Below are 15,290 nucleotides of genomic sequence, written 5' to 3' on the forward strand. Positions count from 1 at the left end.
TTAATAAAATTATGAAAAGAAAAAATAAATGGTTCTTCACCATGTGAAAAACATTTAATTTAAAAAATTAAAATTTTAAGAATCTGACGAGAAATAAGACAAAAATAAGAGTCATGTTTTTTTTTTTTTTTCTAGATCTAATGAAGTAATAATTCATATAGAAGTATTGAAGTGACACCCAAAAAATAATTAATAACATGATTAATTTATTGTTAAATGATTACATATTTAAATCATAGTTTAAGTTGGAAAGGTGGCTTTTTCACACGAAACCGCTTTCTCAAAAAGTGAAAAAGGTACGTTCTGCGTGGGTTGCAGTTGCTCAACGTGGGCATGCCCATGCCCCATCCTCTGGGAACTTCATGTGCGTAGAATTACTTCTTCATCAAATCCCTTATTTTATAATAATAAATATCAACGAAATCAGGTCGTGCCACGTATAGAAAACAACGGGTATCTGCTAAGTTAATCACACAAAGAGTTTTCCGCTTTGTTTCACAATGTGAAGCAATTTCCTCGGTCCACGTAATGATCGGTGATGGGACCCAGCAAAAAGTAACCGCTCAACCTACAAACATGATCACAGTAACAGACGATGTCCACCGACTACTAAACATAACGGCCATAAACCAAAACCAAAACCAAAAACCCCCACAGTTTACACGAGAAACCCAAGTTGGAAATCACCGAAAATTCCGTCATTTTACGTGTCCGTCTAATCTTCTTTATTTATTTATTTTTTTTTTTTTCTCGGTATTTAAGGTAAGTCTAGGCATAAAGACAATTCCAGTTGAAGCTGGACCTTTTTAATGGTTTTGGACCAACTTTCGATAATTACTGGGTAAACCTAATTAAGGCTAACTTTGAATGGAAAATTTTGGTCATTAAGAATTAATAGGTCATTCAACAATGAAAACTAAACACGGTTTGCCTTAACGTGATATGTTTCAATATTAAAAGTATTCTAATTCAATTTTTTTATTTGATGAGAAAAATAAGATAAATATTCAAAACTTTTATTCTTATCAGGAAAATCACTAAATAACTTTGACTAGACACAACGTTATTTATTATAGGAATGATCCTATCATTCTTCTCTAAGGTATGATCATTTTATAAGAAAGAAACGATCGTTTTTCAAAAAAAAATAATTATTTCTTATAAATAAATAATCATTCTTTTATAAAGAAAATATCATTTTCTTATAAAGAAATCGATTGTTTCTTAAATCTAAATAAAATTATTTTGTATCTTAAATATAATAGAATTGATGTGATAGTACCACCTCAGTTTCTACGTTTAGAGTTATGAAATAATTACTCTTAAATGAAAAGGAAAAATAATAATAAAAATAAATTTCTTTTATTATACGTCACTTTCTAAATATAATAAAAAAAAATTCCCAAGTTTCGTGCAAAATAAAAGAAAAGAAAGAGAGATAAGAAAGAAGGAGAAGGAAGCTGTGAAGTGAGTCAGAGTCAGAGCCCACTTCGTCTTCAGTATCACTCTATCTAGCCAATCTTTATCATTCATATTTCATTCCATTCCATCTCCAACTTGTTTTGTTTTCTTCTCTTTCCCTCTCTCTCGTTGCCCTTTCAAACTCTTTAAAAACCAGCAATGCCACCCCGTTATTTTTCATTCACATCTTCACAATACCCATTCACTTAACGCTCTCTCTTTTTTACCTTCCTACTCTTTCACATGGACTCCAATTTCAACTACAAACCACTCCTCAGGCTCACCTGCTCCGTCCAAACCTACGATTGGGGCCGACCCGGTCGTGACTCACTCGTTGCCAGGCTGTATGGGTTGAATTCTGGTGGCGAAGTTGAGTTGGACAGGTCTTATGCCGAGTTCTGGATGGGAACTCACGAGTCAGGTCCTTCTTTTGTGGTTAACAGTGGGTTGGAAAACGGGAATGGGCCTGAGAGTGGTAGTTTTAAATCTTGGGTATTGAAGAACCCTAATGTGCTTGGTGATAAGGTTTTGGTCAACTGGGGTTGTGATCTTCCTTTCTTGTTCAAGGTTTAATTTTCACTTGTATTTTTTGTTTTTTCTTATTTTGAATTGTTTTTTAATGTGGGTGTTCTTGTTTATATTTTTTATGCTGAAGTAAAGTTGTGTTTTTGGTGAATGAAGTGTAGGTTGTGTGTGAATTTTAAGATGAGAATTGATTCTTTAGAATGCATTCTTGGGAATTCTGTGCGCTAATTGAGGAACTGATTTGTTTGAAACTGAATGGGTAAGGAATGGCTTCTAATTACTGGGTCAAAAATGGTGTTTGTTTAATAGAACTGTTCTTTAGGCTGACGAAATATACAGCAGAATTGTTCTTGCTGACCTATGTTATCTCTTCAAAAAAAGGAAATAAATAATATATATATATATATTAAAAAAAAAAAAAAAAAAGTAGACTTGAGAGTATCTGTTCTCTGTTTGTCTCATTATCTTTTTATAAAGCTATTTATCCTAACTTGTGTTGGCCTTTTTAACTGCTTTGAAAAAGGGTATATATTCCTATCACTAAAATGTTCCATTATTCTTTCGATCTTTAATTTTTTTTTTTTTTTTTTTTTTTTTTTTTTGTTGTTGTTGTTGTTGTTGTGTGTGTGTGTGTGTGTGTGTGTGTGTGTGTCTAATTATTCTCATATATCCGAAATAAATGAAGAAAAAGAAAATGCTGATTCTGAATGATGGTTTTGTGAAGTTGAAAAGCATAAAAGGTTAACATGTTCTGTTTCCAACTATGACTGGGGCTAACTGGGCCATGACTTAAAAGCTTCCAGGCTGTTTAGGTTGGATTCTGGATAAGTAAGTGGATTAGAAAAGCATTGCTCATGACTATGGACCATCTTTTGTGGTTCAAAGCATTTGTGAGAATGGTGAACTAGCAGTTGGGTTGGATTGTAACAACTCTGAAATTGTGGCTATCAAAAAATTGCAACGTGCTTGGCAATAATGTTTTGGGTGAGTGAGGATGTGATGTGATCTTCCTTTTTAATGCAAGGTATATATGCTTGTGGCTTTAGTTGAGTCTGTAATTTTATATTTTACTTCTTGGAGACTTTAATAAAAAAATTACTGAACATTTTTAGAATTTTTTTTATGATGCAATGTGATGGTGGTGGTGGTTTTTAACTTTTTGTTTTTGGTTAATTTACATCTTTAAATTTCATAGACCTAAGATGTAAACAGAAGAATTCTTTCTCTACCTGTATATGATTTGCCTGTCACCTGTGTTCATAAAGCGATTCTTTGTGTAATTCATTGTTATAAAAAATTTTTGGATTTTTAATGTCAGTTTGGCTGGGCATGCAAGTTTTTATTGTAAATACTTTGTACTTTCTGTTTTTGATTTTCTCTGATTTCTAATTCTGTAATTCGGTTTGGACCTTAGTCTAATTTTCATTGCTTGGTTTGTGTTAGGTACTTTCAGTTGCAAAAGCATTGTCGATACAGGCTCATCCAGATAAGGAATTGGCAAAGACGTTGCACAAGTTGCTGCCCAATGTTTATAAGGATGACAATCACAAGCCTGAAATGGCTTTGGCAATAACAGAGTTTGAGGCCCTATGTAGTTTCATTAGTCTTCAGGTAATGTATCAGTATTAGATTCATCTGCACTCAGATTTGTCTCATGTAATTGCATTTTAAGTGAACGAGTCGCTTCTATAATTTGCTTCTGAGTGTTCTATTATGATTAAAGCAATGAATAAAAGAGGAAAAGATGTAGTCAAAACTTGACTGCTATTAATCTCTAGGTTATGTTTAAAAATCTATGGTGACTTTTTAACAGACAGTTCTTAGAAACGGAAGTAACTTTATTTTTCTTATTCAATTTGAACACTGTAGGTATCTAGTGGGAGTAATTTAGGCTTTTGAATTTTTTTTGTTACGTATTTTGACCCCTGATTCATCCCAATACCTGGTTAGTGCTGTACCTGGTCTTTTGTACATATTATGTAGGTTCCTGAAACTTGTGCTTTGATCTGACTAGGGGGCTGGGTTAGTAGATAGGGTTTACACAAACTATAACAGACTGGAATTTCAGAAGGAATGCCTTTTAGTTCAGTTGAGCAAACTTTCATGTGTTTACTCAAATTACAACAGATTTAATTTTTTTGAAGGAATTGCTTTTATTGTTAATTGAGCATCTGCTAGAGAAAAGGGGTAATATTTCCTACCTTTGGGTTCTCAAAAGTTTTGACGTTGTCTACTGACTGGTGTTAGATGTATCTTTGTCTACATGTTGTGGGGTTGGGAAAAATAAGGCTTTACCTTTAGCTGACATAAATTGCTTATGCGCACATGATGATTTATTGAATTCTTGATCATTTATATTTCTGCAACTGTTTATTTTCTAGGAGCTCAAGAGTGTGATGCAAAATGTTCCAGAGATTGTGGAACTGGTTGGCAGTGCAGCTGCAAGCCAAGTTTTACATATCAATAAGCAGGATGGGGAGGAGAAAGTAAAATCTATTCTGCGTTCAGTTTTCACCCAGCTCATGACAGCTACTAAAGAAATGACAGCAAAAGCAATATCTAACCTGAAGATTCGCCTGCATGAGGAAAGTGAGGTCAGTTGAAGGTTTCTTCTCGGTATTAAATCATCAGAACTTGTTTTATATTTCTTGTGGTAAAAGTGTTTATCATTGCTTCATGTTGTTATTGATTTATGTTCATTTTCTTGTAGATTGATTTGCATTAAGGAAAATTTCCTCTTTTAGTTATTATTTTGATGTTTAAGTAAATTTTAATTAGAATTTGAAGAGAAAAAAGGAACCTTCCCCCTTTTTCTCATTTCTGCTTTTGCAGTTCTTCCTTAGGGGTTGCTCCTGCCAGATTTATGAACCTGTTCCTTTGTTAATTTCTTATCTATATATATGTAAAATCTTGTTTGGTAGTTTTCTTTATTTTCTTTCATGGTCATCTTTTTGAGCTTTGACCATCCATTCATGAAAATTTCTTTTTTTTTTTGGTTTGCATTAGGTGAGACTTCTGACTGAGAAGGAGCAGCTGGTATTGCGGTTGGAGAAGCAATATCCAGGTGATATTGGTGTTATATCAGCCTTCTTTTTTAACTATGTAAAGCTTAAGCCTGGGGAAGCATTGTATCTCGGGGCAAATGAACCCCATGCATATATTTCTGGTGAATGCATTGAGTGCATGGCGACTTCAGACAATGTTGTCCGGGCTGGTCTTACTCCCAAGCATCGAGACGTTCAAACTCTTTGTTCCATGCTCACGTACAAACAGGTAAATAATTACTATGTATATAATTTCAAATTTGTATTCAATCTTCTTTTCGGGTGGAAATTCTAGTTATTGAGAAACTATTTTAGATGAATTTAAGATCACGGGCAACTTTTTGTTGAATATTAAATTGATGAGTGAAGACGGAAAAAATGAAATCATGCACAAGCGAAAACTTATCTGCTGGTGCTAATTCGTTTAATCTATTTCTTTTCCAGGGCTTCCCCGAAATCCTGAAAGGATTTCCTTTGAGTCCCTACATAACAAGATACCTCCCGCCTTTTGATGAATTCGAAGTTGACTGTTGCATTCTACCCCAGGGTGCATCAGCGGTGTTTCCAGAAGTTTCAGGTCCTTCAATTTTTTTGGTGACAGTCGGTGAGGGAACAATGCATACGGCATCACAAATTGATGCAGTGACAGAAGGAGATGTTTTGTTTGCACCTGCAAATACCGAGATAAGCATAACCACTTCATCTGAATTGCAGCTGTACAGGGCTGGGGTGAACAGCAGGTTCCTCCAAACCGTATGAGTGTCATGCCAATTATATATATTCATGTGGTTTATAATTTGAGTCATTTTGTACTATAATGTAATATTAGTCAGTGAGATATAGTTAAAGTTATATGATTAAGATTTGTACCATATTCAAAAGTAAATGCAAGCTGGTTGTCCGATTCTTTTATTTCTTCTCCGATTTCCATCGATTTAGCTGGTTGTCCGATTCTTTTATTTCTTCTCCGATTTCCATCGATTTAGCTGGTTTACTTACTGTTACAAACTGGGCAGACAGAACTTAGTTTTTAATGGAAATCTATACAGAAAAATTGGGGACCTGTATCGGCAAAAGTGATTAGAATTAAAAACTTCGGCGGATATTTGTTGTTGGGAATACCCATCCCATTAACATGATAATCAAAGGTCAAAGCCTCACAAAGCTTTCATAATCTCTCAACTTTAGCTGGTAAGCTATGTACATCAGGTGATAATTTATCTTCAATGGCTTTACTATTTTGTTCAACCAAGTCATTTTCATGGTTAAACCTCCTATGACCAATGGGTAATCATATGGTCAATCTCACATTGCAAATTATATCAAAAAATATGGATATAATTCGCATCTTAAGTGATGTCATTTTCTCTGACATTGCCATTTCATTTCATTTACATCTCAACACCACATACAAGATACAAAAATTTTGGGATGTACTAATAATTAATTTTTTGTTCACACTACAAGGATGGTTTGATCAAATGATAACTGGTATTGCCAACATCAAATCCTAACAAATAACGTGCTGTGAACAGATCCTCAAATAAGGCCCAACCCAGATTCAAGTAATTTATTTGTTTCTTCAATAGAAATATATCAGAAAAATCTGTGAGTTATGATTGGCAGTGCTTTAGAAACCAATTAAAGGAAAAAGTATATTCTGCCAGTTCCTTAACTGCAACAAAAAGGAGAGATGCATGAACATCACAACCATCAGGAATATTGTAACACACTAAACAAATAAATTTCACTTCTACGCAAAGGTATGAGGTTTTTCCAGCTCAACAATTTGCAAGAGAAAGAGATTGAAAATCAAATAAGTTTAATCTGTCCTATTTTGCAAAAGAGAGGCATCATACCAAATTTCAGAGTCAAAATTTGTAGTACCCTATTCAAAGCAATTGTAAAGCTCAATTTAAATAACAACGCAAAACATAAAGCCATTCCCAACTCTTCATGCCTCTGTAATTGGATAATCAAAAACAACATCTTTCCCAGTAAGCTTCCTGTAGACTCCTGAAAATGTCTCCAGCTTGTACTCAGTGTTGTTTCTCTCCTTGGGATCCAAGAAAATCTGATATTTGAGGAAATCACAAATCAAAATCAAATAACGACAACTAAGTGAAAACAACAAATTGCTTTGATGACAGATGCTTTAAACTACCTTGATGATTTTGGAGCCATCGAGACGGTATCTAACACGTTTCCCAACAATCTCAGCTGGATAAACTACATCCTCAAGGACGGCATCATGAACAGCTGTAAGTGTGCGGGAGCGAGGTCGCTGAACAGCAGAGCCTTTCTTTGGTGGCCTTGATATCCTTCGGGTGGCAATCATAACAACATCCTGAAGCACAATCACAGAACTTACGTAAAAGACGTATATAATGATAAAATTACTTTATTCTGGAAACTTTGTTAAACTAGCTTCATCACTTTTCAACATTAGGGAATAAATGGTAATACAAATATAAATACAATGGATTGAATCAACTTGCTTTGACAAAGTTGCCTTTTACATGTTATTTTAGCCAATAAAAAAGAAAATCTCAGGAATTCTTTCAGCATATGAATAGATCTGAGATGAGGACAATACCTTTCCGCTGAATTTCTTCTCCAGCTCTCTAACAAGGCGAAGATGAATCTTGCGGTAAGCCTTCCTCAGTCTATAAGGAACATAAACAACAATGGCTTTGCGATTTCCAGAAACATCCATTTGACTGCAGTCACAGAAGGACTCTTTAGGATGACAAATAATAAAATATCAAAGTATTTAACAGAACATGCATGCAGTAATTTCCCTACATTGCTTGGTTAATGAAAAGATCTTTCAAGTCACTTTTCAACTCCTGGTTGGTATTCTCCAAATCAAACAATGCCTGCAGTTACATCAAACATTAATATTCTGAATCACTGGGGATAAGAACTCAACTTAACTGGGAAGCAATTTAAACCAACCTGTGCAACTGTCTCTTCAAATTCAGTGGGCTCGGCATCCTTGTCTTTTTGGATTTTCCTCTTGGTGGTATACATCTTGACCAATCTGATGAGCAACAACATGGGTTAGATGAAACACATCAACAAGAACAAACCCTTTAAATTCAAAAAGGGCAATAATCATTCATACACATGATACTTTGATTAAAGATGTATCTAGACATTATTTTTATGAGTAGCTCTCCATCTTAAGAAGGCCTAATGTTAGCATGCATCCACTAAAAGCTACACTCTGCCTATACAANTTTAAACTACCTTGATGATTTTGGAGCCATCGAGACGGTATCTAACACGTTTCCCAACAATCTCAGCTGGATAAACTACATCCTCAAGGACAGCATCATGGACAGCTGTGAGTGTGCGGGAGCGAGGTCGCTGAACAGCAGAGCCTTTCTTTGGTGGCCTTGATATCCTTCGGGTGGCAATCATAACAACATCCTGAAGCACAATCACAGAACTTACGTAAAAGAAGTGTATAATGATAAAATTACTTTATTCTGGAAACTTCGTTAAACTAGCTTCATCACTTTTCAACATTAGGGAATAAATGGTAATACAAATATAAATACAATGGATTGAATCAACTTGCTTTGACAAAGTTGCCTTTTACATGTTATTTTAGCCAATAAAAAAGAAAATCTCAGGAATTCTTTCAGCATATGAATAGATCTGAGATGAGGACAATACCTTTCCGCTGAATTTCTTCTCCAGCTCTCTAACAAGGCGAAGATGAATCTTGCGGTAAGCCTTCCTCAGTCTATAAGGAACATAAACAACAATGGCTTTGCGATTTCCAGAAACATCCATTTGACTGCAGTCACAGAAGGACTCTTTAGGATGACAAATAATAAAATATCAAAGTATTTAACAGAACATGCATGCAGTCATTTCCCTACATTGCTTGGTTAATGAAAAGATCTTTCAAGTCACTTTTCAACTCCTGGTTCGTATTCTCCAAATCAAACAATGCCTGCAGTTACATCAAACATTAATATTCTGAATCACTGGGGATACGAACTCAACTTAACTGGGAAGCAATTTAAACCAACCTGTGCAACTGTCTCTTCAAATTCAGTGGGCTCGGCATCCTTGTCTTTTTGGATTTTCCTCTTGGTGGTATACATCTTGACCAATCTGATGAGCAACAACATGGGTTAGATGAAACACATCAACAAGAACAAACCCTTTAAATTCAAAAAGGGCATTAATCATTCATACACATGATACTTTGATTAAAGATGTATCTAGACATTATTTTTATGAGTAGCTCTCCATCTTAAGAAGGCCTAATGTTAGCATGCATCCACTAAAAGCTACACTCTGCCTATACAAATTGTAATGAACCATCGTTGGCAATGAAATGTTCATGAATGATTAATCACCTATTAAGTGATATAAAGTTTAGTAACAAATTCTAATTATAACATTTTGATACAAATTTTAACAACAAACATGTCCACAAACAGAAGAAAAACACCAAGATGTTTCTTATAATATCCTCATTTCTTCAAAATTCAATTAAGCAATAGGACAATGGCCTAATTGTTACGGAATGTTTGTAAAACTCCAATATATGTTTACTAATCACATGCCCCCATTCATACTGGGTACAGCCAAATTACCGTTACCGCGGAAAGATATTCAAAGAAACATTCTGATGAACCCAAAAGTGCAGTCACTTTTTACAAGGTCATAGGTAAAAAAATATTTATGAACTTGGAAATTTCTATTTCAGAAAACATTTTTCTTGGACCAAGAAAGATAATAATCAAGATTAAAATACACATCAAATCTAATTTGTACAACTCAACGATCAGCTATAAAAGTTCTAGCAACATAGACAAAACAGACAATTGCATATGATATCACAACAATCCAGCAAACACTACTGAACATTCACAAAAATAAGAATAGTGCGTTCCCAGAGAAACTTGGTAGAAAATATTACAGCTGGTATCATCATTGGATTCCTAACATAATGAAAATCCATCCCAACACTCTCCAGAGTCATTAAAAATAGAAGAGCCAAAAAAGAACACAGTAATGTTCTCTTAACTTCACACTAGATACTGTGGCCCCAACGGATGATAAATTGACAATGCACATGTAATAGAAGAGAAATATCCAAATAATAAGCGAATGAATGAACTAAACCATCCAATACGCGACTACTAGAACACCGCAACTCATACATTATATACTAAAAAAGAGAGGACACACAAAACTAAAACACAGCTTAGCAGGCATTCGAAAATAAAAATAACAACTTGCTTAAAGAGTAATACGAATCGATATAATTCTCATACAATTTAATTGCACACCACGTAAAAAGACAAGAATTTTAAACGAACCCAGTTCATAATTACGTAAAATAAGACGGCTCATTTGGTTATTCAAGCAATATCACACGCTACTTCCATCAACAATCACAACAATAACAAAAACATACGAAGAAATGTAGGGAAAACAGTTAATGAAAACGCAAAACAGAGAAGACCAATTAGGGTTTAGAGGATTACCTAGCAGTGAAGCGAAGGAGGGTCGTTGGATCTGTACGGATTGGGTAAACCCTAACTGCTGCTGCTGCTTCGTCTGCTTAACAGAGGAAGTAGAATGATGTTGGAAAGGAGGGTTTAATAGGAGGGGAGAAATTGGATTAAAAAGTTGCCCTAGATTTTGACGGCTAATGTTAAATGAGAGAGTGTATGCTAAATGTGGACCGTTGATTTTAACAGAATGTTAAAATACGGCTTGTTTGGTTACGAGAAGAATTTCAAACCGCAATAGTAATAAGGTGGCTCAATGCTTAAAAAGAAAAAAAAAATCAATAATGGTAAATATAAATGTATGTTTTATTTTAGATCACTAAAATTTCTATTAATTTTTTAATTTTCTCTCAAAACTTTGGATCGTGTAAGCAATATTGTGTCAAAAATAAATTATCCTATGTCTAAATAAAATAATCACTTGTCTTTGATAAATATGATTGACTTGTCATTAAGCTTTCCTATATGAGATTGGTTTGAAATCATTTAGAAACCTTTTTTTTTTTTTTTTTTTTTAAATTTCGGAGGTATCGAAGCTAACTTGCTCGCTACTCGACTATTCCTCAAGATCTTGAAATTATTGATCGATATTAACTTAATGACCAGGGGATTGTGAGGACTCAAACTCAAGAGACCATATAAACTTAGATCCTCCTTTGTTCTTTTATCCAATCACCCCTAGTGAGGTTTAGAAACCTTCTTTAAAATGCTTGAAATTTAAATAATCAACTTTTTGTTATAAAAGGCTCAACATGATATGTCTGCTTGGCACTATAAGACCTCACGGTTTTGTTTCTTGGCTTCAAGCCTGAAAGGCTGAAACGCATCATGTTGGGTTAAGGCCACCCTGTATATACATGCAACACGGGAAAGGATTTCACACCACTTTTAATTGATAAAATAATTGTTATTGGACTTGACATTAGTATAATAAAATGGGCTGTGTTAACAATATTGGGCTTGACCGGGCATATCTTTTGCTAAACAGGCCCAATTTGAAGTAATCATGGACAGTTATCATGGGTCAATTGAAGGAACGGCCGGTTATTTTGGGCCCTTTCCACATTCTTATAGGAACATCTGCCTACACAGTAATTTCTTATGTGCTTGGAAATTATTTTCAATTACCACTGCCTAAAGAAGCAAAGTAGATATACTAATTTCTCCATACAGCATTTGGTTCTCTCAAATTCATGTTGCCTTGAAATAGAACTTCTTGAAGAAGCAAAACCTAGATGTGTGCCCTCACTTTAACCAGATTAAGTAATGCCTCAATGGATTTCCTCTACAGAAAACTGGGTGTTATCTGCTTAAACCATCTAACCATGATAGTATAATTGCTGCACCTTTCTCCCATGAACAATCTAACATCATGTCATGGGCAACCCCTTCGACACAGACCGGTGATACACCATAAAACTCCCCTGTTTCGCTGAGTCCTTTCGCATCCTATAATATATTTTAGTCAGTAACTTGACAAATAATATAGAGAAAGAAGGGTAACGATATGTTTACGAAGGAAAGAATTGATTCCTAACTTGGAAGTGAATGAATTATACAATTACCACTATAAAGTCGTCCTTTGCGCCCAAAACAAGAACTTCAATAGAAGATTTTGGCACTGAAGGAACTGGAAGTAATGCATTTAGCTTCCTCAGATCAAACAAAGGCATCCTTGAACTTTCTTTCATCAACTCCTGATAACTGCAAGAAAGCAAGGTCAAAGAAGGGGTGTAAAAGATTTGTCTAAAGAGCAGTAAATACATAATCATCAACGGAAAAAAAGTAAACCAAATCAAAAGAATTTTCTACTTTCGTATTGTCGATTTTGAATTTTCACACAACAAACTTTTCTGTAAGCTCAAAACTAGTACATGCTCACCTTTATATGCCTTTTATATGCAAAACTGTCACAATTTTCAAGTTTAATTGTTAAAAGTTTACCTGGTCTAACCTGTTTTTCTAATGGATGCATATAAGTCTTTTCAGAAACTTTATGCACTTTTATTCTGGATTTATTTTATTGATTATTTCTCCAAGAAAATTCACTTGATCAGATCATCATATGAGTGTGAGACCACAAAACATAATTGCATGAAAATAGAAGGATGCTTATGGAATAAAACAGAAAGGCCCATGAACAAACCGTAGGACAAGATGATCTTCCATTGTTGAAGAGAAAAAAGTTTCCTTACAAAGAGACAAATCTGTCTGAAAAGCTTTAGCTGCCAAGCTACGTGTCACCTGCTCACAAGGGTGAATAAATTCTATTTGAATCAGTATTTCCTATTTATTCCAAAAATGAAGACAAGAATAAAGTTTATATCAATAAAAAAGGGATACCACAGTTTCTTTTTTATTTTACGAAAAAGTAATTTTTTCCTCCAAAGAAGCATAGGGTCCATAGCCAGTTAAAGAAAAGAAAAATATATGAGAACATTTTTCAAGCAACTGGTGAAGCTCCAACATCTATTTATAGTATTGATTCAGTTTTCCTTTGAACATGTTCCAAGATAAATGCAAGAAACGTAAAAAGAAAATCAGATTATTGCTCTTAAAATGTGAAAGCCAATACCTTAAAAGCGGCAATGGGTTTGGTAAACAGATACCGCCACACTAACCCACTGTACAAAAGAAAAAAATCTCAGCCTAGGCCGGTAATCCAGTAAGGAAGAGTACAAACATCAGATAGTATGGGAGTACACCTGTTGCCCGAAGGGGGCACAGAGCAGACAAGCACGGCTCCCCCTAATTCTGGATATGAAGTTTTCATTTCTGGAATCGAGCCCAAGCAGCAAAAAAACAAAGTCAGTGCAAGGAACTTGACTCAAAACCAATATACACTTTAAAATACAGTCATAATGAATAAACTATCTATTCCTAACAGTGATCAACAAGGCTTGAATCAAAAGCAATAAAATTTAAGGGAAAGGAAAGTTCCTTGAGTAAAAGCCTTCGAGGTTGCAAATTTACAAAACTCATGTCTTGAAAACCAAAGTTTATCTCAGGGTGCATGCATTGTGCCATAAGATTCACCTCAATTTGAGATAGTTTCATACATAAACGAGAAAAGGGTTTTTAAAGCGTTAATGAGACATGAAAATCTAGACTGTTAAGAGTTCCCAGCTATACAAATGACAACCACTAATTGCCCTTAAGATGTATTTGTGATGATTATATCTATCTTTAGGCCTTCTTCACTAGAAAAACATCTAATGGACTTCAAGGAATTTAAATCTGTAAGACAGTTCTTGTGCAACACCTGCCTTCCTTCTTTATGTCGAAGTAAGAGGCTACCTATAGATTGTTCAGTTTTTAGCCTTGCAATATAATTCTGAATAATTAGCCCTCCAAATGAATGTCCAAGCAAGACGGGAGGCAAGCTGAGGTTTTCCTCGATGAAGTCAGCCACATCATCTGCATGTGTCTACTGCAGAGTATAGATTAAACAGGAAATTAGAAGAACATTATGTTCTTCATCAAAACCACAGACAATCAACAACAAAGAATGACAATAAAAGGAAAGCATAACTGAAACCAGCTTGTAAAAGGAAGTACTTTCAATTGAAAAACTAAAGTACCTGGAGAGAACCAGCAACAGTACCAGGAGGTGCATCACTTTCACCCTAACATTCAGAGAAGATGAACCAAGTCAACATAAGATTAACAAACAAAATTTTTACAATAATCCAACAGCTGGTATAGTTTAAAGAGAAGTACTATTATGCCTTGATTCCACAATGAACTGAACACCTTAAAAGAAACCCAGGCAACGAGAGAAAGAAAATTTATTTGGCCAAGTCTATTGCCAAAGTGAAAACTTTTAGATTTTAACTCTAAGTTCTATCATATTCCTATACTTTCTGTATATATGCTAAAATGTATTAAATTCAAGAAACAAAATACATTGCAGTAACTAAGCCAAGAACTGTACAAACCACATATATTCCCACAAAAATTCAAACCAATTGAGCTCCAATAAAATGAAAGAATTAAATCACCTAAATCAACAAGACAACAACACCAATTGAACCCATATTTAAAAAAAAAAAAAAAAAAAAAAGAATAATAATTTACCTGACCCAGCAAACTAACAGCATAGCAATCAAACCCAGAAGCAGAGAAGAAAGGAAACCAATGCTCAGCCCAGCACCAAGCTGCATGGTAGCTTCCATGAACAAAAACCAAAGGTGGGTTTGGCTTATCGCTTCTCTCTCTCTTTTGTTCAATCACCTCCATGTTCAGACCAGAAGGCAGCTGGTGGAAACGGCGGTTCTGCCCTTGCTTCAGCTCAAACGGGACTCGCATTTTGTGAGTTTGATTCAGAACAGCAAAGGGTTTTACTGTCGTTTTGGGAAAGGTCAAGTGGCTTCGGAGACCAAGAAGAGTAGCCATTGTTGTGAAGTAACCTTGTCACAGAAGTCTTTGCTTTGGTTTTAAGTTACTTTTTATCTCATTTGGATTTGGACTTTTTTTAATTTTCTTTCTTAAAGTTGTCACAAAATTCTTCTATAATTTTATTAAGAAAAAATTAACACAAAACTACTGCTTATTTTCGAATAAACTTATTTACCAATAATTAGATCTTATCTTACCTAGGAAAAGAATACTGAAAATTATCTTTTATCTAAATTTTTAGACTCTAGGAAAGCAGATAATTAGTATCATATGTGATAGAAAAATTAATGAACAACTTTTATAATAGCAATTAATATTA

General features: G+C 34.6%; 3 protein-coding genes across 5 annotated transcripts; 1 reads left to right on the top strand and 2 right to left on the bottom strand.

The window, feature by feature from the left end:
* The first annotated feature begins 1,529 nt into the window (after positions 1-1,529).
* Positions 1,530-5,942, top strand: LOC116139111 (mannose-6-phosphate isomerase 1-like). The gene is made up of 5 exons (XM_031424786.1): positions 1,530-2,028; positions 3,430-3,597; positions 4,368-4,580; positions 4,993-5,259; positions 5,475-5,942. The coding sequence occupies exons 1-5, from the start codon at positions 1,705-1,707 to the stop codon at positions 5,787-5,789; spliced, it is 1,287 nt and encodes a 428-aa protein (XP_031280646.1). The 5' UTR covers positions 1,530-1,704; the 3' UTR covers positions 5,790-5,942.
* Positions 5,943-6,750: 808 nt separating this feature from the next.
* On the bottom strand, positions 6,751-10,632 carry LOC116138677 (40S ribosomal protein S7). 2 transcript variants are annotated; one of them, XM_031424367.1, is made up of 7 exons: positions 10,547-10,632; positions 9,151-9,161; positions 7,989-8,069; positions 7,836-7,909; positions 7,627-7,750; positions 7,195-7,377; positions 6,751-7,104 (listed from the first exon to the last, which is right to left on the bottom strand). In XM_031424367.1, exons 3-7 carry the CDS (start codon positions 8,061-8,063, stop codon positions 6,985-6,987), a joined length of 576 nt encoding a protein of 191 aa, XP_031280227.1. In that variant the 5' UTR covers positions 8,064-8,069; positions 9,151-9,161; positions 10,547-10,632; the 3' UTR covers positions 6,751-6,984. The 2 variants fall into 2 exon arrangements, with proteins under 2 accessions (XP_031280227.1, XP_031280230.1); XM_031424370.1 differs by lacking the exons at positions 7,195-7,377; positions 7,627-7,750; positions 7,836-7,909; positions 7,989-8,069; positions 10,547-10,632 and adding exons at positions 8,283-8,465; positions 8,715-8,838; positions 8,924-8,997 and having other exon boundaries at positions 9,077-9,156.
* An 812-nt stretch (positions 10,633-11,444) lies between these two features.
* Positions 11,445-15,008, bottom strand: LOC116139006. 2 transcript variants are annotated; one of them, XM_031424687.1, is made up of 8 exons: positions 14,651-15,008; positions 14,155-14,199; positions 13,871-14,000; positions 13,279-13,348; positions 13,149-13,197; positions 12,720-12,817; positions 12,139-12,277; positions 11,445-12,022 (listed from the first exon to the last, which is right to left on the bottom strand). In XM_031424687.1, the coding sequence occupies exons 1-8, from the start codon at positions 14,966-14,968 to the stop codon at positions 11,876-11,878; spliced, it is 996 nt and encodes a 331-aa protein (XP_031280547.1). In that variant the 5' UTR covers positions 14,969-15,008; the 3' UTR covers positions 11,445-11,875. The 2 variants fall into 2 exon arrangements, with proteins under 2 accessions (XP_031280547.1, XP_031280553.1); XM_031424693.1 differs by having other exon boundaries at positions 11,939-12,022; positions 12,112-12,277.
* Between the last annotated feature and the right edge of the window lie 282 nt (positions 15,009-15,290).

This window comes from Pistacia vera, unplaced genomic scaffold (assembly GCF_008641045.1).
Source record: "Pistacia vera cultivar Batoury unplaced genomic scaffold, PisVer_v2 Contig11, whole genome shotgun sequence".
In the NCBI taxonomy this organism is placed as follows: Eukaryota; Viridiplantae; Streptophyta; class Magnoliopsida; order Sapindales; family Anacardiaceae; genus Pistacia; species Pistacia vera.